The following is a 27,978-nucleotide window of genomic DNA, read 5'->3' on the forward strand; positions in this document are numbered from 1 at the left end:
TTTTAAATATTTTAGTTTTTATACCTATTATTAATATATATTTGATTTTTTTATTTTAAGTGCTATATTTTATAATATTATACATATATTTTTCTATTACTTTTCTATATTTTTTATTATCATTATATTATATTTATTTTCTTTTTTTATTGATATTATTGTTGTTATATATACATTTTACTATTATTATATATATATATATATATATATATATATATTCTATACAAGTTAATTATATCTACCTACTTTGTCCCCACCCTCATCATTTTTTTTCTTCCTGTCAATTATACTTCACCAAACCTTACTTTTTTTTCTTCTCTTTTCGGTGTGATTGTCTTTTTTTAACTACTTATTATCATTATTAGTATTGTTACTATATATATATATATATTGTAATTATCTTTATTTATTTTTTTTACCATTATATGTGTATATGTTCTTTTCGTCATTTAATTTATTAATTTATATATATTTACTTTTTTATTTATTTTATATATATATATTATCCGTACTTTATTATTATTAATTTGTTTTATTTATTTTCTTTTTCTTTTTCTTTTTTATATATATTTTATTATTTATTTTTTTACTTACTATTTTATCTTTGCTTTCTTTATTTTATCATATTATTTTCTTTTCATTTCATTTTAATTTAATTAATTAATTTCTTACTATTTTATCTAACATGACTTTTTTACTTTCTTAAGGGTACATTTTCAATCAATCAAATGTAAGTTTTGGATCGTTATTTTACCTTTCAATTTAAACTTTCAACTTTCTTAATTAAAGACAACTGGAAATTACATAGTACCGAAAGGGCGGTTCATGGATACTAATCCTTCCTTGACCGTAACCGACTCCCGGATCCGACATATCACTGGTAAGACGCAGATCAGGTAAGAAATAAGGTATCCGATCAACCCACTTTTCGTAAAGTAAATGATCGGTGGCGACTCTCAATCCATTTTTCATGTCGAAGCCCAATTCCGGGGCACAACCGAAAGACGGTTGCGACAAAAACAACCAGTAGCTTCGACCTCAAAAGGTCGAGATGAACCGACCCATAAAATTTGAGACCGAACGACCACCATCGACGACGGTAAATGATGGTTGGAATGAAAAATGACATGGTGACTAACGACGGCAACTGATCACCTTATTTACAAAGTAGAAAATTTAAAACGTCGTTTTAATTTATATTTGAGTTTTTTAAAACGATGTCGTTTTGATCCTTGTGTCATGTCATAACACCGTTAAAAAGTTAACGACGGAGTGAGCAAAATGATTTAACCTGTAAAGTTAGAAAATTGAAAGTACAGTGAAAAAACAGGAGAGAATGTAAGTTCAGTAAAGAACGGTGTAATTTATCCTATAACGAATAGAATTAAAAATGAAATAAAAACTTGAGTTTTATTCTAAATAAGAATTGTAAAAATGTGATACAACATCAATTATTATTTACACCATATTATATTATATAATCGACATCTATGCTGTTTAACAATTTATTAACAAAGGACGTAGTTTGGAATGAAGCAGGAACGTTTAAAATATTGAAAACTGATTTAAAGCGAATCATTATTTAAAGATGAAATCAAAACATTCAAAAGTTCAAAGACCGATTTAGGTCAAATTTTGAGAAATTCAGTGAATAAACAAATGTACATAATATTTGACTCTACAAATGGTTCGAATTAGCATTTCCTTTGGTGAATTCACTTAATCTTTTCTTTCCTCTTGTTGAAGAATATTTTGAAGGAAATGGATTGCCATGAACATCATCATACTTTCAGAATGAACACTAACCCTTTATATCTCAACAGTTGAAAGGAAAAAAGTTGAAATTATTGTAGTCCTAGTGATCATGGCTTGCAAGAAAGAAATAATGGTATGCTTACTGAATGAGTTAAGTTCCAAGATACAATCACTCATTTGATCCTATCCAGCACTTGGACCAAATATGTTCCATGCCGCGCGGAACAGATACAGGCACTCGGGCAATAGACTTGCATTTCTCTTCCACTCCTACCTGAAACACAAAAAATCAGTCGGTTCAGATACACTATTCAGCCATACAAGGTGTAGATTAATGAGTGACACTTACAAATTGAAACTTTCACACGCAACAATCAACTGATCATATTAAATATACAATCACACTATCGGTGTCATTGTTGATTGTCAGGAGTCGTCTGTCTCCTAACACGGCGCCTCCAAGGAAACGATCCATTATCTGAAGACGCATTGTCCTCATCTCTGGTAGATCCACTTTCCCCATCATAGCTTTCGCCCCAGAGCCTGGTAGATCTTCTCCTAGTACTTGATTGAGCTCTCGCCCTTGATGCGCGAGACCAGCTGCTGCTCCTATGATTAGAACCTGGTCGAAACATTCGAATTAGGAAAAAGACAGTGAGCGAACTTCCATCATCAATCGGCAGAACATTGTCATCAGTCCTCTCATCCCCAAATGAAGATTGCAGCATGCTGAGCAAGTCCCCGAGATCTCTCTGACGCTCCAACCTTCTCCAATTTCTCTGTCGCTCAGGCTCAGCCTCTGAAGGGCGCACAGAAGGGTGCTCAAGTCTTGCATGCTTCCTTAGGTCTTTATAAGCACCAGTAAAATTACATGATTCAGACGAACAGCTTCTAGATTTGGCATTCATGAAACAACGAGCAGGCTCTACAATAACCCAATCTTTTACCTCACCACGACACAGAGGACATACTAATTTTGAAAGCACCTGGTTCTCAGACGAGGCACTGAATGGGGTCGAGTTCCCTTCCTCAGTTCTTTCTTCCTGCAAGTCAGTGGCAGTTGATACTGAATTTGCAGTAATGGTTGGTGATAAATTAGTGGTTACAAGTTGAGCTTCTTCTTGTTGAGGATCTTCTGGTGTTGTTGCTAAGGTGTCCATAAATGACTTGCGAAACTGATCAAAACAGTTTGAGTGGCGATAACTTGTATCACACATGTATGGACGACAACCTTTCTCATGGGAAGAACATATGAGGAGAACCGCATTGTGAGGATGTTCCATACATACAGGGCACCTGGCATCTTCCCATTCCTTTATATTTTCTTCAGTTTCTGAAGGGACTTTAGATGAAGATTGGCGACTATAGCTGGAGCTACATGAAAAAGGAGATCTCCTACACCTATCAAAGGACATGGAACGATCTCTTCTTTCCTTCGGCATGTTGATACCTTTGATGTACAAAGACAAAATGCTAAATGACTAGACTTTGAGAAGGCAGAAAACTGACAATTGAAAGTAAAAAAAACTGACAACAATCGCAGATAAATGTCACAAATAAACACTGTCTATGGGTTTATCAGGATTTCTTTTTCCATAGCAACCCTAAGCTCATTCAAAATCTTAAAGTATGTTTCCCATCTTCTTGCTTCTTTGCATCACACTACTGTCTCAGACTCCTACTCACATAGCTTCTTCTCTTTGCATAAAACCATACTTCTTACAGACAACTCAACAAAATAAAGCATCCATTAAAAAGAAAAGAAAAGTCAGGGTCTACACAAACCTTAGATGCCAAAAGCACCCTGCATAATATTTTCCAATACCTAACAAGTTTAATGCAAGATGTAGAAGTTATCAATTTTCAATACAGAAAATCAATTCTAATAACCCAAGCATCCCTGAAGATATTAATTTTTTATCCATATCATTATTATTAATATTATTATTATTATTATTATTAGTATTTATTATTATTATTAATATTATATATTATTTAATAAATAATTACAACTGGACCGGCCCAGTTACAAGCCAACTAGAACCGGTCCAGCCAACCAAACCCTAAACAATTAGTAAGGTTCAGCTAGGGTTCTAACCCTAGCCACACGCCAGCCGCCTCTGATCTTCCAGATCCCAGCCGCCGCCTCACTGCCAAGTGGTCCAATGGCCCACTGCCGACGCCTCCGCCGCTGCCACGTCCCGAATGAAGGCTCCAGAAGATCAACGACGGCCGTCCACGCCAAGGCTACGGGGTGAGTCACCACTGGTAGTCCGGTGACTCACCAAAGCCCTCTCTTCGGACCGGTCCGATGACCGCACCGGTGGTGGCTATAAAAGCCACCACCCACCTGCAAGACAAAAGGAGGAGACAGAACGAGACACAGAAACAAAAAAAAAAAAAAAGAGAATAGAACCGAAAAAAAAAGAGAAAACAACTACCAACGATCCCAGTCCACCACAACAGAGCAAAACAAGGAAAAGGAAGAAAAAAACTTACGAGGAACCGTTGATCATCGGAGCCTTTTTGGAGCCATCGGAAGTCAAAGGTCGAAGGTATAAACTTTAGATCTAACATTCAGTAGTATTTTAGGCTAAAAAACCTACGGATCTAGCTTTAGGGAAACCAGGCTTTAATTTAGGGTGGGATTTATAATTTCGGCCACCGGATATGGTGGCCGGCGGTGGTTTTGACGGTGGCCCACGGTGGCCGACTGATAACCAGCTTCCCTCCGATGAGGGAAGCTAGAGAGAGGAAGAGAGAAAGCTTCTTCTCTCGTTTTTGAGAGAAGAAGAAGAAGAAAGAAATGAGATGCTGGCCCTTCGGGCCAGCTAGAATGGGCTTAAATAGCCCCCCCAAACGACGCGTTTTGGGGAGGGATCTGTCCGTAATTAATAAAAAGATTAACCTCTTCCGTCATCCCTTTAGTTTGTAATCTTTACCTTTTAGTCACTGAATCAATTTTTGATTCTTTTAATTTGGTCTACATTTTATTTATTTATATTTTAGCCATTAACCGTATTAATAATATATTTAGATAAATTTCATTTAGTCCTTTAATTTTGATAAATAATATTTTAATCCCGAGTATATATTTTTAATTTATTTTAATATGATATTCGAATTTTATATAGTTTTAAATTAGTCACTAAATTAATAAAATATGAAAATAACATGTTTAAACCCTATAATTTTGAATTAGGTTTTTTTTAATTTTAATTTTTACTATAATTTAGTCACTAATTTTAAATATTTTCATTTATTTTACCACTTTTAAATATATTGTTCTAATGTATTTTATTGTTTTAATTGTTTATATATTTAATATTTTACTATTATTATATAGTCATAAATATATATATAATAATAAATCATATTTTTTTTAATAAATTATTTTTTATATCGAAGAAAAGGACAGTCTTAATACAATGGATGTCCTATTCTGATGTTTTAAAATTAAACATATTATTTAAATTAATATTTATCAAAGAAAAGAGCTGTCTTAAGGCACCTAGAAGTTCTTTTCTGATATTTTTAAATAAATAAATATTTTTTTATATAATTTGAAATATAGAATAATAAATTAAATATATTTTTGATTTTTTTAAATTTTAATAATAGAGACAATTTATAATTAAAAAGTACCAATTTTGGGCGTTGTAGGGTGCTAATCCTTCCCTAACGTAACCGACCACGAACCCCTTTTATTATTAAAAAGAACAAATTTTTGGTTATAAACGCAGATCAGTTCATCTTTTAAATATGTTTTCTTAAAACTATTTTAAAAGAAAATTTTTAGGTATTCGACCTACCTGATCCAAAAGGTCGATGGCGACTCACAAATTATTTTCAAAATTATTTATTAACATTAATTTCCCCACCATAAATTAATATTTCGTGCCCGGACGAAAAACGGTTACGACAGCTTGGCGACTCTGCTGGGGACTGGTCAAACTTTTAAAAATCAATTATAAATTGTCTCTATTAATTAAAAAATTAAAAGTTAATATATTTAATTTTTAATTCTTTCTTTTCAAATTTTTATTATAATATTTATATGTTTTATTTTATTTGTAAGTATTTCATTTCATTATTTATTTTTCTAAAGTTTGAACATTTCTCCTCACACACAACACTTGCATTGCATAACATAAAGCTCTATAATTGAGTTGTCCCTTTTAAGTGAAAGTGAAAGCAACGTCTTCGTGAGAATTTATTCTCCGTGTCAGACCTAGCAAGTAACTTTCGGGGTTCATATGCTCTCTGTCTTCGTGAGAATTTATTCTCCGTGTCAGGCATAGAGAAATGTATCCCCTCGAATTGAACTCGATTCACTTTAGTCTGTAATGGACTAGGATTGAGGGTTAGCAACCCAAGGGGGCACTAACAAGGACAATTCGGGTACCTTTACTCCTAGATCTGAAACCCTGCATATAAAAACCTTAGAAACTCTTCCAATCAGAAGTCATGCCGAAATTTTGTCCAAAATAGGTGTACACACAGGAGAAATGAATTATGTATTTCCTGTTAATTTATTTTACATGTTTATTTAGAAAAGCATGTTTAAATTAAATAAATGTTATTATCCTTTAAACTAACTTATTTTTTTTTTTTTGTGTTCATTATTTTTCTGTTTGCATTGCATCATACAGGATAAAAGACATTGATCCTTGTGTTAATTGTCGCATTGGAAAGCCTTCATCTATGGATAAAAAGTGTTCAAATCAAATAATTCTGAACTCAGAAGTAAGACAGTGGGCTGAGGATTTACAAAGACAAGAAGGAGATAGTCTGCAGGATGATTATGTATCTGACTTGGCCAGTTATGCTTCAGTTTCACTAAAAAGAAATGATATGCAAGATTTGCGAAGCATTTGGGAAAGTTGGGATTCAAACAAAAAATTGCAGTTTTATCAGACTTACGGAGACATCCCATATTTGCTCTATGTTGAAGTTGATGATGAATTACTCAGAGCCCTAGTTCAATTCTGGAATCCAGGGTACAATTGCTTCACTTTCAATAAGGAGGACTTGGTCCCTACTATTGAAGAATATACAACTTTGTTACATCTTGAAGTTGCTTTGGAGAGTCGAATATATTCAAAGTCAATTAAAACTCAGCCCTTTCGAGTTAAATTAGCAAAGATTGCTGGGGTACGAGAAGAATGGGTAGCATCCCGTACAAAACAAAAAGGCGAAAGCGAAGGCATTGCTTGGACCAACATCAGAGAGCTTATTCAGAGTCATCCAGACGCTAAAGTACGATTCGATCTATTTGCTCTGGGTATATATGGTATGGTCATTTCCCAAAAGCATTGGGATATATTGAAGCTGCAGTAGTAGACTTGTTTGAACAACTGCCAAAGAAGATTAACCCTGTTTCTGCCATCCTAGCAGAGACCTTCAGATCGTTAAATGCTTGCAGAAGGCTAGGAGGTGGACGATTCTCAGGGTGTACCCAGTTGTTATATGTTTGGATCCGTAGTCATTTCTGGAGGACGGAAAAGGTTTCATACCGACGCTTCAATACGGATTACTCACCATTAAAAGAATTTCTAGAGCAGGAATGGCCGAAAGAAATTAAGAAGGATATGTGGATTAATGCCTTTAGAAATCTGCAAAGCAATGACGTTGTTTGGCGCGCCCCATGGCAAATCCAAAGGGAATTCTTTTACAGATGTGGTAATTACAACTGGATAATGCTGCTCGGATTATGGGGAGGAATTGGATATGCACCACTTCTGGTTATAAGACAGTATGAAGGTCGTCAATTTGTACCTGTCACTGCTGGACTACAGTCATCTGAGTTTGCATTCCACAGCAAAAATTATAAAAGAAACATCATGGAAGCCGTTACAGCTTGGAAAACAACTTTTTGTATCCGAGCTAAAGCAGCAAAAGAAATGCTAACTCCTGATTATGAAGAATGGAGATCTATCAGGAAAAACGAAAATATTCCTCTACCAGATCAAAATGAGAATATTTCTATGGATGATCGCATCAAGGTGGTTCCATCAGAGATTGAAATCCTGAAAGCTGAGTTTGAAGCAGAAAGAGATGGCTGGTCGAAAGAATTAGAGCAAATGAGACAAGATAAAGTATGTTGGGGTTGACATTGACTTTCATTCATACAATGTGCAATGTTGAGAAAAGATAAAGAAAAAGGTTAGGATGAATACAGAGCCTTACAGAAAGATTACCAGGAGTTATATAAATCCCGAAAAGCATCAGGACCCAGCCAATCGACGGTACAGATGACCAGAGAATTGAACATTGAGAAAAGACGAGTTGAAGATCTGAAAGGAAAGAATAGCCGTCTACTCAAAAGCCTGGAAAAAGGAAAGCAAAAAATGGAAGATTTCGAGGTCGACAGAAGAGAGCGAATTATAAAACACAAGGCTGAACACCGTGAGATCATGAAGGAAATGCAAAGAGAAAGAGATCGAGCCAAAGATTTAGAAGAGATGAAGAATGACATCTTTGTTAAATTTGAAGGCGAGAAAAATAGCATGTTCAAGGGATTTGAATCTGAGATGAACCAGTTGATTGCTGAACTTGAAGTCAGAGGCCAAAAGATGGAAGAATCCAATGTTGAAAAAGAAAAATGGGAACTGGAAAGGAAAAATTTCAATACCAGACTTGAGGTAGAACAGGAGATGGCTAGCAATTGGATGCAAAGATGCAGAAACAAAGATGTTCAAATCCAGAAGCTTAATCAAAGAACGCAAGAAGCACGAACAAAACTTGAAGAGGATCTGGATCAGTCTAGAAACAAAAACTCAGAGTTTAATGCTTACATTTTGCAACTTGAAGAATCATTGTTTCAAGAAAAGGTTCGTCTAGGACCTAAAGATCTCAAAGAAAGTAATGAGGAAAATGCTTCACTGCAAAGACGCATTAGAGATCTTGAAAAAATTATGCACAATTGTCAAGTCAGAATCACTGAGTTAGAGCAAACTCTTGAAGGAACAACTGAACAATGGCAAAAGTCAACTGAGTTCTATGTCGAAAGAAGTGAAGAAAGAAGCAATATGGTGTTCGAGGCCATGGTGCAAATGAGCGAGGTTGCCAGATATGTTGGGGAACTAGCTGTTGAAGCCGAAATAATTGAGCATCACGTTGATCCAGTTTCTAAGTGTGGAAAGAAGGTGTCATGGTTAATGAAAGAAATTATAGAGCTTAATAGGAAAGCTACGCCTTATCTGTAGTTATGAACTATTATAAAGAAACTTTTGTATGCCGATGAAAGTTGTTCTATGACAGTTAACTTTTTGGGATCAATATCTTTTTTCATACATGCATTTTGCATACATTCATCATTCATTCCATAATTTTCGCTATAAATTATCATTTTATTTATTAAGTTAAAATTCATTAATTAAAATTTGAAAAAATAATATTAAAAGATTTTTTAATCGCAGTTACTCTGGCCAAAAGAGAAATACTACATCACTACGGTACTAGACAAGCCACTAAGAGAATTATGGAGGATAAATACAGCGTATTGAGGAACAGCATCATAAAGAACAAGAGAAATGAGAATGAAGCTGGAAAAATTGAAGCCAGCATTGCAAATTCACAAGACAGTATGATGAAGAAGATAGAGGATATGTTTAAAAGGCAGGCTATCAGTGGAAAAATGCAGGAAAATCCTGTATCTTTTGACCAAGAACCCATATACCCTCTAGGTTTTCCACCAGAATCAATTTATCACTCTGGTACTACCCCTATACAAATCAATGCTCGTACATCTGCATTACAAGAAGTCAAACCACATGAGAACAACAAGTGGATCCTGCATCTTCAAGCAAAATCCGCTTATATCCGATGTGAAATAGGGGATCTTAATACTGAGCATTTGATCCCAGATTTGAATGAGCTGAATGAGAAAAAAAAGTAAATGAAGAGCTGACCAGACAGATCAAGAGCTTAGAAGAACGAATGAAATCCGTGGAAATAACTGAATCATTCTATGGATTTGATGCTAGTGAGTTAGTTTGGTTCCAGACCTAATCCTCCCTATCAAGTTCAAAGCTCCCGAATTTGATAAATATAACGGTACTACATGCCCTTCATCCCACATTACTATGTTTTGTCGAAGAATGGCAGGATATGTGAAAGACGAGAAATTGTTAATTCACTGCTTCCAGGATAGTTTGACAGGACCGGCTTTAAAATGGTATACTCAATTGACTAAAGCCAACATTAGATCCTGGAAAGATTTGGCTAAAGCATTTTTAGAGCAGTACCGCCATGTGACAGACATGGTCCCTGATAGATGGACTCTCCAGAATTTGGAGAAAAAGAATAATGAAACATTCAGACAGTATGCCCAGAGATGGCGTGACACTGCGGCCCAAGTTCAACCACCTTTGTCAGAAAAAGAGGCCACAGTTATGTTTGTCCATACATTGAAGGCCCCTTATTTAAATCATCTAATGGGGAATGCAACCAGAAATTTTGCAGATTTGGTCATTTCTGGAGAATTAATTGAAAATGTCTTGAAAAGTGGCAAGATTGAATCGAATGATGGGTCTAGTTCCAAAAGACCTACATACCGGAAAAAGGAGAATGAAGTCAACAATGCAAATTCTTACAGCAGGGATTCATCGAAAAGTGTTACAATAACCCAGCCAAGGGTTAAGAAAGAGGAAACAAACACTAATCGAGCAGAGTCCAGAGGATCTCGAAAAGAAAATGAAAGGTTATCTTTTACACCTTTACCAGTATCATATGCAGAGATCTATGATTCGCTGTTAAAAGCAGATGTTATACGGCCCTACCCTTTGGTTCCCATGCAACCACCATTCCCTCCTTGGTATGATACAAAGGCACACTGTGTTTACCATGAAGGAATTACAGGACATTCTATTGAAAATTGTCTAGCATTCAAAAGGGTGGTTCAAAATTTAATCAACACTGGGAAGTTGGAATTCAATACACCATCCGCATCAAGTCATCCATTGCCAAATCATGGAGATAAAAACGTGAATGCAATTCAGGAAGAGAACAGAAAGAAAGCAAAGACTGATATTTCTGAAATTAAATCTCCATTTGTTTGGATATTTCAACAGCTTTCTTTAGCCGGTATAATTCCACAACAATTCATGCCAAAGCAGAATGAATGCAAGAATTATTGTGAATATCATCAGGAAAAAGGGCATAAAATTCAACTATGTCCTGAGTTTAGAAATTTGGTGCAAAAATTGATAAACAACAGAGAAATAGAATTCTTTGAAGAAGAATCAAGGAAAAAAGAAAATGAGTTTGCTCATCAGAGGATTCTAACCGAGTCAAAGAATAAATGATCCTGTGATCATTAATGTGAAATCATCACGTGATTCCTGCACCAATAAGCCGAAGGTAGTTATCACCACTCCTCTACCATTTCCATACAAAGATACCCGCAGGGTACCTTGGAATTATACTACCAATGTTTCAGTGGTAAGAGGATCTGATTCTCTAGATAAAACAGAAGAGAAAATACAGAGTTTGGGTACAACATTGACGTCTGAAGCAGTGAGCGAGGTTGGTTTCTTTACAAGAAGTGGGAGATGTTACTCTCCCGAAACATCTAATGCTTCAGAACAAGTGAAAGCAAAAGGAAAAGCTGTGGCAATACCTCAGAAGGTATTTGAAGATGAATCCCTTCCAGCATTCAATGAACCTGTGACAGAAAAGCAAGCTCAAGAATTTTTGAAATTCTTGAAACATAGTGAGTATAGTGTGGTTGAACAACTACACAAACAACAGGCGAGAATTTCTATTCTTGATCTTTTGATGAATTCAGAAGCGCATAGGAATGCTTTGATGAAAATTCTCAATCAGACATTTATCCCCGAAGATATATCCCTCAATAAACTTGACAGAATTGTGGGACATATAGCCGCCGACAATTACATAACCTTCACAGATGATGAAATACCAGAAGGCGGAATGGGGTCAGTAAAAGCTTTAAACATCACGACACATTGTCATGGTCATGTGTTGCCAGGAGTATTGATTGACAATGGGTCTGCCCTCAATTTGATGCCTCTAGTTACACTTCAAAGAATGCCTCTGGATCAATCACACATGAAGAGTTATCAGAATGTGTACGAGCATTTGATGGTACTCAAAAAGAAGTGCTTGGGAAAATGGAAATACCTTTGTTAATCGGCCCAGTCGTGTACAATATTGACTTTGTGGTGATGGACATCCACCCCACATATAATTGTCTATTAGGGAGGCCATGGATTCATTCGCAGGAGCCGTTCCTTCTTCATTACATCAGAAATTGAAATTTGTTGTTGATGGACAACTATATGCATCAGTGCTGAAGAAGAAATCATTGCGTCTGTAACAAGCGATGTTCCATATATCGACACCAATGATGAGGCTCTTGAATGCTCTTTTCGAGCTCTTGAATTTGTAAATGCAACCTTTTTGCAGAAGGAAGCAAAATTCCATATCCCAGATGTCTGATTGCACCAAGATGACGGTACAGCAAACTTTAGGTATCGGAGCTAAAGCTGGGAGAGGTTAGGAAAGAATCTTCAAGGGATTTCATTCCCATCAGTACAAGATGAAAAAAGACCGTTTTGGGCTGGGATTTAAGCCCAATCTTCAGCAAAAGAACAAAGAGATGAAAAGAAGATGTGAAGACAGAAAGGCAAAATTGAAAGGAGGAGAAATCCTTTGGAAACACATGTCTTTCCCACAGTTGAGAACAACATTCAGATCAGGGGGAACAATTAATGTGGAACAGCAACTTGTTGAAGCCTTTAAAGAAGAAAAGTTGATGAAAGACAAGACATAGTTGAAGAAGCTATGAATGGATTATTTATCAACATGATCGCGAATAACAACAAGACTGGCAAGTACTTGGATATGATTCGACCATGTCTTCCTGGAGAAACACTCACCATTGGACCACTGAAGATCTTCCTATAGTTTTTAATATTAATGCAGAGTAATATTCAGAACTAATCTTTATGTTTAGCTCAAAAATATGAAAACTTTTTGTTATCTTGTAAAAGAAATTATGTTAATATAAGAAATTTTCTTTAAAATTTTCAGATGGCAATCATTCTTTACATTTTTTACATTTTTACATTTCATAAATTTACTATATTCTTTCGGAAATGTTCCGATTTAAATTTGCAGGTGTCACAGTGTTAATAGCATGTGTATTCCTAAATTTAATCCAGTGATAAATTTAGAGCATCCTATATGTCTGGAAGAAATCAATGGTTGTGAAGATGAACTGGAATGTGATATTCCTACTGAACTATTAAGATTGGTAGAAAAAGAAGACAAACAAATTCTACCCCACAAAGAAAGGTTGAGACTGTGAATTTGGGAACAGATGAAGACAGAAAAGAGGTGAAAATTGGTACCACTCTGACAGTCCATATAAACAAGAATTGATAAATCTCCTTCAAGAGTTCAAAGATATCTTTGCATGGTCTTATCAAGATATGCCTGGTTTGAGCACAGATATAGTGATACACAAGCTTCCAATCAATCCAGAATATAAACCGTCCAACAAAAGCTCAGAAGAATGAGGCCAGAAATGTTGTTGCAAATCAAAGAAGAAGTGATGAAACAATCAATGCAGGTTTCCTACAGGCATCTAAATACCCAGAATGGGTAGCCAACATTGTTCCCGTACCAAAGAAAAATGGGAAAGTTCGAATGTGTGTGGATTACAGAGATCTCAACAAAGCTAGTCCGAAAGATAGTTTCCTTACCCCACATAGATACATTGGTACAATACTGCAGGGCATGCATGGTTTTCATTTATGGATGGATTTTCAGGATATAATCAGATAAAAATGAATCCTGAAGACATGGAAAAAAACAACATTTATAACCATGTGGGGCACATTCTGTTATAAAGTGATGCCATTTGGATTGAAAAATGCAGGGGCAACATATCAAAGAGCCATGGTAACTTTGTTTCATGACATGATGCACAAAGAGATTGAAGTATATGTAGATGACATGATTGCCAAATCCAGAACGGAAGAAGAACATATTCAAAATCTGAGAAAGCTTTTCCAGAGATTGAGGAAGTATCAATTAAAGCTCAACCCCGCTAAATGCACTTTTGGGGTAACTTCTGGAAAACTTTTGGGATTTGTGGTCAGCAAAAAAGGAATCGAGATTGATCCAGATAAAGTCAAAGCAATTCAAGATCTTCCACCACCCAATACAAAAAAAGAAGTTCGAGGCTTTTTGGGAGATTAAATTATATATCTCGGTTCATTTCTCAATTGACTGACAAATGTGATCCAGTGTTCAAATTACTTCGAAAGAACAACCCTGAAGTCTGGAATGAAGAATGTCAGAAACTTTGGATATTATTAAGAAATATTATCCAATGCCCCATTTTAGTATCACCAATGCCTGATAGACCATTAATTCTCTATTTGACGGTCTTCGAAAATTCGATGGGATGTGTACTAGGACAGCATGATGAATCAGGAAGGAAAGAAAAAGCTATTTATTATCTGAGCAAAAATTTACTGATTGTGAAGTTCGATATCCACCAATACAAAAATTATGTTGTGCTTTGGTGTGGACTACTCGAAGACTCAGACAATATATGTTATACCATACTACTTGGTTGATATCCAAACTTGATCCTTTAAAGTTCTTAATGGAATCACCAGCTTTGTCAGGCAGAATGGCTAGATGGCAGATGTTATTATCTGAGTTTGATATTATATGTCAACCAAAAAGCGAAAAAAGGAAGTGTCATAGCTGATTTTCTGGCCAGTCGTGTATCAAATGATTATCAGCCTTTGAACTTCAATTTTCCGATGAAGATTTGTTATGCATATCCATGAATGAAGAAGTCAGAACAATGATGAATTTGCAACTTGGAAGCTTTACTTTGACGGAGCATCTAATGCTTTGGGACGAGGAATTGGGGCAGTGTTAATTTCTCCAGAAAATATTTATTATCCCTTTACAAGTAGACTGGAGTTCTTTTGCACCAATAACATGGCGGAATATGAAGCTTGTGTCATGGGATTGAAAGCAGCTATAGAAAGAAAAATCAAATTTCTCAAGATATATGGAGATTCATCGTTAGTGGTGTATCAATTGCGAAGAGAATGGGAAACAAAAGATCCTAAATTGTTGGAATACCGAAATTTTACCCTCGAATTAGTGAAAGAATTTGAGAAAGTTACATTCAATTATCTCCCTCGAGAAGAAAATCAAATGGCAGATGCTTTGGCTACATTAGCTGCTATGTTTCAGGCAACTCAGAAGGTTGATATGATGCCAATCAAAATGCAAGTATATGAAATTCCTGCACATTGTTATAGTGTGGAAGAAGAGGTAGATGGTAAACCATGGTATCATGATATCCTGCAATATATCAAAAATCAAAGTTATCCACCAAATGCATCAGAAATTGATAAAAGAACCTTGAGAAGAATGCTGCTGGATATTTTCTTGATGGCGAGATTATGTATAGAAGAAGCAATGATCAAATGCTGTTGAGATGTTTAAATACCAGTGAAGCCCGAAATGTCATTGAAGAAGTACACAGTGGAATATGTGGAACACATGCAAATGGTCTTTCCATGGCCAGAAAAATAATGAGATATGGATACTATTGGGCTACTATGTACACAGATTGCATTGATTACGCAAGGAAATGTCATAAATGCCAGATATATGCAGACAAGATTCATGTACCCCCATCTCCTTTACATGTAATGACAGCACCCTGGCCATTTTCTATGTGGGGAATAGATGTCATTGGGGCAATCACACCAAAAGCATCAAATGGACATTGTTTCATCCTTGTGGCAATTGATTATTTTACCAAATGGGTTGAAGCTGCTTCATATACCAATATTAAGAGATCCACAGTCTGCAAGTTCATAAAGAAAGAGATAGTTTGCCGGTATGGTCTACCAGAAAGGATTATTACAGACAATGCTCTGAACTGAACAACAAATGATGACCGAACTTTGTGCACAGTTTAAGATCAAACATGCAAATTCAGTGGCATATCGTCCAAAGATGAATGGGGCAGTTGAAGCAGCAAATAAGAACATCAAGAGAATCATTACGAAAGACTACTGAAACTTACAAAGATTGGCACGAGAAGTTACCTTTTGCTCTATATGCATACCGAACTACTGTTCGAACATCTACTGGGGCAACGCCTTTTTCTTTAGTCTACGGGATGGAAGCAGTCTTACCAATTGAAGTTGAGATTCCATCGCTCCGAATATTGAGAGAAATAAAATTGGATGAATCTGAATGGATCCAAGCTAGAGTTGATCAATTGAACCTTATTGAGGAGAAAAGATTGAAAGCTATTTGCCATGGACAGATGTATCAGAAACGGATGATGAAGTCTCATGACAAAAAAGTACATCCAAGAGAATTCCAAGAGGGTGATCTAGTACTAAAAAAGATCTTGCCTATACATAAAGATTTCCGTGGGAAATGGATGCCTAATTGGGAAGGACCATACGTTGTGAAAAAGGCCTTTTCCGGAGGAGCGTTGATCTTGGCAGAAATGGATGGAAAAATTCTGAAAAATCCAATAAACTCGGATTCTGTCAAGAAATATTATGCTTGAAGAAAAAAAAAAAAAAAAAAAGAAAAAAAAAAGAAAAAAAAAAAAAAAAAAAAAAAAAAAAGAAAAAAGGGGTCAAGGTGAAAACCCGCAAAGGGCATCTTGTAACCAAAGGAAGGATTTGAGTTGAAAACCTGAAAAGGCGGCTCAAATGCAGGTTGATATTAGGCATCTGGCAATTGAACTCTCTTAAGATTTTGATGGTTTGGAAGAAGATTCACATCTACAAGCATTTTGACAACGATTGAGATCTTCCAGACAAAGGCTTACATCATTACTCTAAGTTGTCAACTTGATTAATTTAGAAATACTTATGCTATAATTTGTTGAGACATTTGAATTTTTATCATTATATGTTTGCCATAAATTTGAATACAATTCTATCTATTTCAAGTTCAATTTATTTGAGATTCAATTTATTTTGGAAATTCAATTTATTCTTTTCTATGAATTAACATAATTTTGAAATAATTTAAAGATTTCTGAATATCACTTTATGTTAATACTTTTAAATACATGGAATACAAAGTAGGCAAATCATCACTAGCTTAAAGCCATGAACATCAAGATTGTTACAAGTGGTGCTACCGACAAGGGTCGAATCCGCCAAATCTACTCATCAATTGCTCCAACCGATCACCATTCAGTTCTTGCACATCTGTTTTCAGAATATAATAAACAGTAGAAGATGATCTTTGCATATGATTCCAGCAAAAAGAAACAAGACATTGATATCACTAGGAAACATGTTTCTATACAGATCCTTGTATATGGTTTTTAAGGAAACCTAGAAGCATTTCCACCTCATCAGGTTCAAGTGGAGTAACTTTATTCCTTCCAACCCATACTAGATTCCATTTTCAGCACTCATCAAGAACATACTTCTGGACACTCGAAGGTGGCTCATTGTCATAAGCTTCAGAAGCCTTACAGATCCTTTCTGTCAATTCGGCACTTCCTGAACATGTTTATAAACAATTCAACCTTTTATGTGCTCAATAGCATCTTCTGGAAGTGTTCTTTGAGTTATCTGATCTGGTTAGAAGAACATAGCATCTTCTGGAAGTGTTCTTTGAGTTATCTGATCTGGTTAGAAGAACATAGCATCTTCTGGAAGTGTTCTTTGAGTTATCTGATCTGATTAGACAGAATAGCATCTTCTGGAAGTGTTCTTTGAGTTATCTGATCTGGTTAGACAGAACATAGCATCTTCTGGAAGTGTTCTTTGAGTTATCTGATCTGGTTGGAAAAACATAGCATCTTATGGAAGTGTTCTTTGAGTTATCTGATCTGGTTGAAGAACATAGCATCTTCTGGAAGTGTTCTTTGAGTTATCTGATCTGGTTGGAAAACATAGCATCTTCTGGAAGTGTTCTTTGAGTTATCTGATCTGATTAGACAGAATAGCATCTTCTGGAAGTGTTCTTTGAGTTATCTGATCTGGTTTGGCAGAACCATCATTGAAATTAGAAGATGAATTTGCCAATAGCATCTTCTGGAAGTGTTCTTTGAGTTATCTGATCTGATTAGACAGAATAGCATCTTCTGGAAGTGTTCTTTGAGTTATCTGATCTGATTAGACAGAATAGCATCTTCTGGAAGTGTTCTTTGAGTTATCTGATCTGGTTTGGTAAGAACTACAGAACCAATCATTAGAATTAAAAGATGAACTACATGATCGTCTTCATTAAGAAGTTTCTTTTAAGCTTCTTTTGCTTATTCCTTTCCCAAAAATCATAGCACGAGTTTCGCCTTTGCTTGTAACTAGGATTATCACATGATGGCTTCCCACCTTTTTCCGGAGGAAAGCTATTTGAAGTTTCAACTTCTGAGAATCACAAATTTGTCAAGAATAACATTTTATCAGAATCAGAATTCAGGATTTCTCGGTATTAGAAGAACTATTAATCTGTGAAATCATCCTGAAAGGTTACTTCATAATCAGATGAGTTGTTATCAGAATCAACATGTTGTCTGAATGCAAGCTTTTCAAAAGCCTATACTATTGAGTTTTATTCTCAAGAGGTTTTGTGATATTATATCTACATCTACATTTGTCAAAGATGATAGATTCTCTGATTCTAAGAAGAAGATCTATTGGGTTTTTACAATTGAAGGAATACTCAATTCACCCATCTGAAATCAAACAACTTATTCATTCATATTTAGACATTTGCAAAAATAGATGCATTTTCATTCTTTTTTATTCTTGTTGAAATTTTAACAGGAATTTCAAAGATTTTAGCAAAGATGAATCCATCATTTGGTGGATCAACATTTCCAGAGAAAGAGTTCATAATGAGAAGAACTCGTCATCTGAAGAAGGAAGAAGAAGTTCATAATGAGAAGAACTTGTTCAACCTTTTGCTTGAATTCATCGCCAGATGGATCATCATTTCCAGAGAAAGAGTTCATAAGAAGAACTCATCTGAAGAAGGAAGAAGAAGTTCATAATGAGAAGAACTTGTTCAACCTTTTGTTTGAATTCATCGCCAGATGGATCATCATTTCCAGAGAAAGAGTTCATAATGGAAGAACTCATCTGAAGAAGGAAGAAGAAGTTCATAATGAGAAGAACTTGTTCACCTTTTGCTTGAATTCATCACTTGATGGATCAACATTTCCAGAGAAAGAGTTCATAATGAGAACTCGTCATCTGAAGAAGGAAGAAGTTCATAATGAGAAGAACTTGTTCAACCTTTTGCTTGAATTCATCGCCAAATGGATCATCATTTCCAGAGAAAGAGTTCATAATGAGAAGAACTCGTCATCTGAAGAAGGAAGAAGAAGTTCATAATGAGAAGAACTTGTTCAATCTTTTGCTTGAATTCATCATTTGATGGAACATCATCCCCAGCAGAAAGTTCATAATGAGAAGAACTCATCTGAAGAAAAAGAAGAATTTATTCAATATCTTCATTACAATCAAGTGAAGCCAAATGGATAAAAAATTTTATTATCTTTTCATCTTTGCCCTATTCTTGTTAACACAATAATGAGCAAAGAGGGGCAGCTGAAGATATTAATTTTTTATCCATATCATTATTATTAATATTATTATTATTATTATTATTATTATTATTAGTATTTATTATTATTATTAATATTATATATTATTATTTAATAAATAATTACAACTGGACCGGCCCAGTTACAAGCCAACTAGAACCGGTCCAGCCAACCAGAAACCCTAAACAATTAGTAAGGTTTCAGCTAGGGTTTCTAAACCCTAGCCACACGCCAGCCGCCTCTGATGCTTCCAGATCCCAGCCGCCGCCTCTGCCAAGTGGTCCAATGGCCCACTGCCGACGCCTCCGCCGCTGCCACGTCCCGAATGAAGGCTCCAGAAGATCAACGACGGCCGTCCACGCCAAGGCTACGGGGTGAGTCACCACTGGTAGTCCGGTGACTCACCAAAGCCCTCTCTTCGGACCGTCCGATGACCGCACCGTGGTGGCTATAAAAGCCACCACCCACCTGCAAGACAAGGAGGAGACAGAACGAGACACAGAAAACAAAAAAAAAAAAAAAGAGAAATAGAACCGAAAAAAAACAGAGAAAACAACAGCTACCAACGATCCCAGTCCACCACAACAGAGCAAAAACAAAGGAAAAAGGAAGAAAAGAAACTTACCGAGGGAACCGTTGATCATCGGAGCCTTTTTGGAGCCATCGGAAAGTCAAAGTCGAAGGTATAAACTTTAGATCTACGCATTTCAGTAGTATTTTAGGCTAAAAAACCTACGGATCTAGCTTTAGGGAAAACCAGGCTTTAATTTAGGGTGGGATTTATAATTTCCGGCCACCGGATATGGTGGCCGCGGTGTTTTTGACGGTGGCCCACGGTGGCCGACTGATAACCAGCTTCCCTCCGATGAGGGAAGCTAGAGAGAAGGAAGAGAGAAAGCTTCTTCTCTCGTTTTTGAGAGAAGAAGAAGAGAAAGAAATGAGATGCTGGCCCTTCGGCCAGCTATGAATGGGCTTAAATGCCCTCCCCAAACGCCGTTTTGGGGAGGGATCTGTCCGTAATTAATAAAAAGATTAACCTCTTCCGTCATCCCTTTAGTTTGTAATCTTTACCTTTTAGTCACTGAATCAAATTTTTGATTCTTTTAATTTGGTCTCTACATTTTATTTATTATATTTTAGCCATTAACCGTATTAATAATATATTTAAGATAAATTTCATATTTAGTCCTTTAATTTTGATAAATAATATTTTAATCCCGAGTATATATTTTAATTTATTTTAATATGATATTCGAATTTTATAGTTTTAAATTAGTCACTAAATTAATAAAATGAAAATAACATGTTTAAACCCTATAATTTTGAATTAGGTTTTTTTTAATTTTAATTTTTACTATAATTTAGTCACTAATTTTAAATATTTCATTTATTTTACCACTTTTAAATATATTGTTCTAATTGTATTTTTTTGTTTTAATTGTTTATATTTTAAATAATTTTACTATTATTATATAGTCATAAATATATAATGAATATAATCTATTTTTTTTTAATAAATTATTTTTTTATATCGAAGAAAAGGACAGTCTTAATACAACTGGATGTCCTATTCTGATGTTTTAAAATTAAACAATAGTATTTAAATTAATATTTATCAAAGAAAGAGCTGTCTTAAGGCACCTAGAAGTTCTTTTCTGATATTTTTAAATAAATAAATATTTTTTTTTATATAATTTTGAAATAATAGAATAATAAATTAAATATATTTTTGATTTTTTTTAAATTTTAATAATAGAGACAATTTATAATTAAAAAGTACCAATTTTGGGCGTTGTAGGGGTGCTAATCCTTCCCTAAACGTAACCGACCACGAACCCCTTTTTATTATTAAAAAGAACAAATTTTTGGTTATAAAACGCAGATCAGTTCATCTTTTAAATATGGTTTTCTTAAAAACTATTTTAAAAGAAAATTTTTAGTATTCGCCTACCTGATCCAAAAGGTCGATGGCGACTCACAAATTATTTTCAAAATTATTTATTAACATTAATTCCCCACCATAAATTAATATTTCGTGCCCGGACGAAAACGGTTACGACAATCCCTAACTACAAGCACTGAAAATTGAAATTCTTAACTTCACATTTCGTAGAATTAGCTATTCAGTTCAACTAACTTCCCAGCATCAAAATCTTATATTAAATTCAAGGCAAACACACAAGAAATGACAAGAATACTGGAGGCGGCAATAAACTAACAAATAAAATTTCTTGAAGTTGTAAAGTTTAACAAATCAATACATCCCAAATACGAAAAATCAAGCATTAAGCACACTATCCCCAGCTAAAAAAGGGGGGTCAACGAACGTAGTCGAATCAGAAGCTCTTAAACGATCCAAGAAGAACAGGAAAGAAATCGACGGTACAATCGAACACTTAGAAACTCCTAAAAAAAGGAGAGATTTTTGGAATAAGGTTATTACCAGCAACTTCGACCACAACTTCAAGGATTGATTTGGAGGCTAAGATTCTTTAATCCAAATCCAATTATTTTCTAATACGAAATGATTAAATTTGATAAATTAGGGATTGGGAAAAGGTGAGAAGAAAAGAGGCGAGGCGGCCTCTTACGTGTTTCGAGCCAGCTTATATATAGGGAAGGCAGCTGACGTGGACAACCTCCGTACACTATTCTTTTAAGTCGGCGCCGTTCAGCATTCGATGGAAGATGACATATCAGCACGCGTTCTTACCTTATGGACTTCTTTTATATATGGTAAACTAATTGTTTAGTACTTAGTTCATAAATTTTTTAAAATCATTTTATTTCATTTTAGTAACTGCAGTTAAAAGTTTAATAATATATAAATCATTAATTTTTAATTATTTTAATATATAAACTTTTAATTTTTTTAAAAAATTTAATATTAAAATTTGAATGGATACTAAACTAAAAGAAATAAAGTTTTTAATGATGGTGTACTAAGCTGAAACAAAAATTAAATTTTTGATATAATTTTGAAAAAATTACAAGTTTAGATACTAAAACAGACCAAGATTAATAATTTAGATACTAAACGTATAATTTACCCTTATATATATATATATTACATCCACGTCACTAATATTTGAAAATTTGCGCTAAAATTATTATAATTATCTATTTTCTATAAAATGTTACTGAATTATTAATTTTCATTAATGGACTATTACATGTTTTTATAACTTAATTATAATCTTAATCCTAAGTAGAATAATAAAGAAAATTTTAGAGGAAAAAACTTCTAAATAGGTCTAACCTATGATTTAAGAAAATATGAACGGTTTAACTACCTGATTAAATATATTTGTCCGGATTCTTACATTACATCAATTTGATTTTAAAGTTAGGAATAAAAAATTATAATATTTAAAAAACGTAAAAGATTAGTTGTTAAAAAATTTTAGAGAAAAAAAAACTTCTAAATAGGTCTCAACGGGTATGACTATTTTATATATGACTAGGGGTGCTTATTGAGTGAGTCGATCGTATGTTAGACAATGTTCGATTCGCACTCGTTAAAAAATTTGTTGCTCGACTCAACTAGTTGTTCATTAAGCTCGTTAAAATTGTGGTCATTAAAAAAATTTACTGCTTAACTCGACTCGTTGCTTGTTAAGCTCGACTCATTGCTCATTAAGATTTCTAAAAAAATTACCTTATTTTTTTAACTAAAAATAAAATTTACTAATACTGTACGAGGATATTAAGGTTTACTATTTTATTATTTATTAAAAAATAATATATAAGTTAACTTATTATTTTTGTATATTTTAAATTAAAATAATATATGTTAAATTAAATAATATATGTTTAAGTTTAAAATAAAAGAAATTTACCTTTCGACCATTGTAAATTAAATATATTATTTAATTTAAATATTAGTAAGATAATTACTCTTTAAATATGCTAATTTAAAAAAATATTTGTTGTCTTTTTAACTTTGAATATTAAAGATAATTATATATTTTTGTATATTTTAAATTAAAATAATATTTGTTTAATTTGATTAATAAAAGAGTTTTATCTTTTGAATATTTCAAATTAAAAAATATTGTTATCTGTTTAATGTTGAATATTAAAATATATTTAGTTGGATTAAATCTCTCTTGAAAATCCCCTATAAATAGTAAACAAATATGTTAAGTTAAACACAATATCTCACAACTCAGTTTTTCAAGAACTTCTCTTATAAAAAAAATTTATGTTCCTTAGTTTTTTCAATGATAGTCGAAATCAATGATTGTTCATGATCTGTACAAATATGCTACTGTAGCCGATCATTATTTGTTGTATCATGGGACATAAATTTGTATCATGGGAGATAAATGAAAAACGAACTCGAGCACTAAAGAATGATCGAAAATCTGTTTTAAGGAAACTGTATAGCGATAGGCCTCAACTGATTTCGATCGATAAATCAAAATAAAAAGAATATTTTATTTCCATTTTTTTTTTACATCTAATAAGTTTAACCTTTTTTTTAGTTTTTTTCTCATGATTGATTTTGTCTCAAATTATTTTTTTAGATGACAATCTTAAGATAAGAGTAAACTCGTTCATTCTCTTTATCACTTTGTACTTTTTATATTCTATAATGATATTTTATTCATTATTAATTTTTTTCTATCGTTCTAGGATTAATGTACGCGTATTTTCTAACAGCCTTTACCAATCCCCTCTGCTCCCTGGACTCCCCGATGATCTTGGCATTGCTTGCCTAATACGAGTCCCGGGATTTGAGCACAGAAAGCTCCGCCTGGTCTGCAAAACATGGTATAGACTTTTGTCCGGTAACTTCTTTTATTCTCTCCGTAAGAGCCTTGGGATTGCAGAAGAATTTCTTGGCAGAAGAATGGATATATATTATTAAAAGAGATCGAGACAGAAAATTTTCTTGGCATGCCTTTGATCCCGTATACCAGCTCTGGCAACCCCTCACTCCTGTCACCAAGTAACATTCCGAAGCCCTTAGCTTTGGATGTGCTGTCCTCAGTGGTTGTCACCTTTATCTGTTTGGTGGTAAGGATCCCTTAAAGAAAGATATGCGACGAGTCGTATTTTACAGTGCCAGGACAAACAAATGGCACCGTGCCCCAGATATGCTTCGTCGAAGACATTTCTCTGGTTCGTGTGTTATAAACAATTGCTTGTATGTTGCTGGTGGAGAGAATGAAGGGGTGCATCGGTCGTTGAGGTCTGCTGAGGTATTTGATCCCAACAAGAATAGGTGGTCTTATATTTCAGATATGAGCACGGCAATGGTGCCCTTCATTGGGGTTGTAAATGAGGGGAAATGGTTCTTGCAGGGGATTGGATCTCACCAACAGGTGATGAGTGAGGTCTACCAACCCGAACCGATAGCTGGTACCATGTCTATAACGTAATGGTTGCAGGCTGGCGGAACCCGCGTACTTTAAACGGTCATCTCTATGCTTTGGAATACAAGGATGGCTTAAGCTAAGGGTTTAACCCGCGTACTGATTCTTGGAGTAAGCATATCGACAGTAGGAAACATTTGGGGAATTCTCGAGCTTTGGAAGTAGCGGCTCTCGTTCCTCTTAACGGGAAACCTGCATCATTCGGAACAATATGAGCGTATCTCTGGTTGATGTTTCGAAATCCGATGATCTGAGGGACTGTGGAGACTAGGGCCTCTCTAAAGTCACAACCCCAAATAAGATACAAATATGAAACTTTATTGATAAATAGCATTGTAGTTGCAATTCATGTAAAAGGAAAAGCCTACAAGACTAGGGCTTCCTGGAAGAAGAAAAAAACAACCACCAAAATGGTTGTTATGGCAGATGAGATTTACTCATTGCCACCAGCCAAAAAAGCCCCATCAATCTGAAGCCACCCAAACATAGAACTGCACAAAACAAAGTCATACAGACACCCAAACATAGAATTCTCCGTGAACCGAGGCTACGAAAATGCCTCCGGTGGACGGGGGCTCGAACATTACATCAGACTTTCCCGTGTCAAGAAAGCCTGCAAAAAATGGGATGGACAGGCCATCCGAAAACAAGCCAAGGTACCCAGGAAAACACCAAGCCATAGCAATGAGCATGACCGGTTTGTTGGACCAAAAAACCTGTGCTGAATGATAATATTAGAAAAGGATGTCACATCTCCACAAGCTCTCTACAAGGAGCTCAACAGTTCCACTGATTGAATTGCAGTGCTGGAGATTCAACCCCAAGAGGGTCTTGCCTAATCTTTTCAGGAATGGGATGCTTTTTCGACACTCCGGCAACCTGAGAAAGAAAGTACTTGCAAAATTAGTTGTTCTGCATGGGACAAGGCGGCAACACCAGCATCGGTGATTGCACACCTTGACACATCCAGATCACCGAGGAAGACACAATTGTCTGCAACTGCCACCAAACTTGCATCGGTAATCCTCCTGCAACCATCGAGATTGAGCAACTCGAGGGTACCTCCATGTAGCCTGGCCAAGGCCAGAACTACCTCGTCGGTCAAATTTAAGCAGTCGCTCAGATTCACCTTCACAAGTCCTGCTACACAAGACTCGAGAAGAGGTAGAAGACCAGCATCTGTGATGCCATAAAGCCCACTCAAATCTACATGCTGAAGCTGAGGGCACAATTTTCCCACCATAGCCAGGCTGGAAGTCCCGAAGCCTGTGCAGTTCCTTATCGACAAGGATTTAAGGGAACTGCAAGGGAGGACAAAGGAGCTTCCAAGGACACATCCTTAATTCCCATGCACTTCACTAGGGCCAGAGATTTCAATCCACAGTTTGAGAGGGCACCAATAATCCCAAATTGTGTGACCTTGTTGCATTCCTCCAATAGCAGGCCCTCAAGAGAACCTGCAAACTTGGCAAAAGCCAGCAACCCATGATCAGAAACAAAGCAACACCTGCGAAGGCTCATCTGCTTAAGGTTCGAGCATCCCTTTGCCATGGCTTCAAGACTCACATCTGTTACCCCCAAGCAAGAAGTAATCATCAAAGAGACCAACTTTTGCAGACCCTTAGCATTCCCCATGACCCAAAATCCCTTCTCGCTCACATTTCGTAGACCACCGAGCATTAGATTTGTCACGGACTTTCCATAATGCCCGATCACAGCAAGAGAAAAATCTGTGATGTTCAACCCCTGAAGCTTCACCTTTGAAAGGATAGAATGTTCTGGTGAAAACAGACTCGAAACTCCGTTATCCCCAACAAGTGGGCAGTCCTTGATAGAAATGGACTGCAGCTTGAGGCAAAGCTTTCCGATAGCTTGGAGGCCCTCATTACCAATCTTTGGGCAAGATTCGATGCTCAAAGCGGTCAAATTAGGGCAGTGCTCTGCAATTGCAGTCAAACCCTTGTTTGTAATAGAAGAGCACTGACAAAGGTCAAGCTTCTCCAACAAATGGCATTCATTAGCTATTTCAGACAAACCCTCGTCTCCAACACGCGGGACATTCCACAAAGAAAGCGCCTTCAGAGAAGGGCAACAACGGGCAACAGCGGATAGCCCGAAATCAGTTACTCCACGGTAAGAGGTACTTCCCCTAATCGAAAGCTTTCCAAGACCACCATGACCGCTCGTTCCAACAGCGACCGCAGCAAGCCTCGTGTCAGTTGCTTTCTTCGCTTCCAAGGACCTTGTAAGATACCCATCACTTTCATCAGACAAGATCATCTCAACATCGTCAGAAACTGAAACGATATTCTCCTTGACGACCTTCGATGACTCGTACTCGCTCCTACGAATACCGGTCAAGAGCATAGCCAGTGCTTCGAAACACAAGCACAGGAGCTCCTTTCTTTGCCCCCAGAAAGGCGTTTGAAGATCTCAAAAAGACATTCATCAGGCAGGACGTTGATTGATGGTTGATTATTCTGCTCAAACTCGGTTTCCCCAAAGAGAAAAGGGGCAGTAATTCGAGCTCTCTTACGAGAAGGGCAATAGAGATCCACTTGGGAACTGATCGAACATGATCTACCCGAGTCTCTGGAATTTGTATAAAAGGCCCCCCCAACACAGAAATCATCATCACCTGAAATTCCAATAAGCTAAAACAATCCCAAGTATATTTCCAAACAGTGTAAGCAGAAATCAGACATGTTCTCACAACAATATCTTTTTCTTCATCTCAAGAACAATCAATCATACAGGAAATTCATAAAATTTCATTCTTCTTTTTCTACAAATTTTAAAAGCTTTCATCTTTGATGCAAACCTCAAGAATCTAAATTACAATCCTCACAAGTGATGAAAACTTGGTTCCTAAATCATTTATCTTTAATTTTCTTGTTCAAAGCTAAAACCAGCTAAAACAAACCACACCATGGCTTAAAAACAGAACCTTGGGTATCAACTAGTGATCTCCATATCTAGAACTCAAAGCCAATAAATACGAATAGAAAAGAAGCTTACCGGTGTAATTAACAAGAGCAGGCATGGTTGAATCCCAAAACGCAACACCAGCAAGAGAAAACGCTAGAAAAACGCAGGCCAAGTATAGACCTTGAAAGCTTGAATTGTATCAGAAGAATGAATTCTTAAACCCCACTAAAGTAGGGCAAAAAAAAGGAAGAAGAAGAAGATTGAAAGAGAATAAGTTTCTGTGTTTAGCTGAAGAAAAAAACAGGACACGAGTGG

The 27,978-nt window shown here is 35.6% G+C and overlaps 1 protein-coding gene and 2 pseudogenes across 2 annotated transcripts; 1 reads left to right on the plus strand and 2 right to left on the minus strand.

The window, feature by feature from the left end:
* Window positions 1–1,935: 1,935 nt before the first annotated feature.
* On the minus strand, window positions 1,936–21,930 carry LOC120184908. 2 transcript variants are annotated; one of them, XM_039189264.1, is made up of 3 exons: window positions 21,798–21,930; window positions 2,105–3,228; window positions 1,936–2,029 (listed from the first exon to the last, which is right to left on the minus strand). In XM_039189264.1, the coding sequence occupies exon 2, from the start codon at window positions 3,195–3,197 to the stop codon at window positions 2,169–2,171; it is 1,029 nt and encodes a 342-aa protein (XP_039045195.1). In that variant the 5' UTR covers window positions 3,198–3,228; window positions 21,798–21,930; the 3' UTR covers window positions 1,936–2,029; window positions 2,105–2,168. The 2 variants fall into 2 exon arrangements, with proteins under 2 accessions (XP_039045195.1, XP_039045194.1); XM_039189263.1 differs by having other exon boundaries at window positions 1,939–2,029; window positions 2,105–3,259; window positions 21,798–21,923.
* A 1,721-nt stretch (window positions 21,931–23,651) lies between these two features.
* Window positions 23,652–25,006, plus strand: LOC120184912 (annotated as a pseudogene).
* A 448-nt stretch (window positions 25,007–25,454) lies between these two features.
* LOC120184913 lies at window positions 25,455–27,978 on the minus strand (annotated as a pseudogene).

The sequence above is a fragment of the Hibiscus syriacus genome, unplaced genomic scaffold (genome assembly GCF_006381635.1).
Source record: "Hibiscus syriacus cultivar Baekdansim isolate YM2019G1 unplaced genomic scaffold, ASM638163v2 tig00112977_pilon, whole genome shotgun sequence".
Classification (NCBI taxonomy): domain Eukaryota; kingdom Viridiplantae; phylum Streptophyta; class Magnoliopsida; order Malvales; family Malvaceae; genus Hibiscus; species Hibiscus syriacus.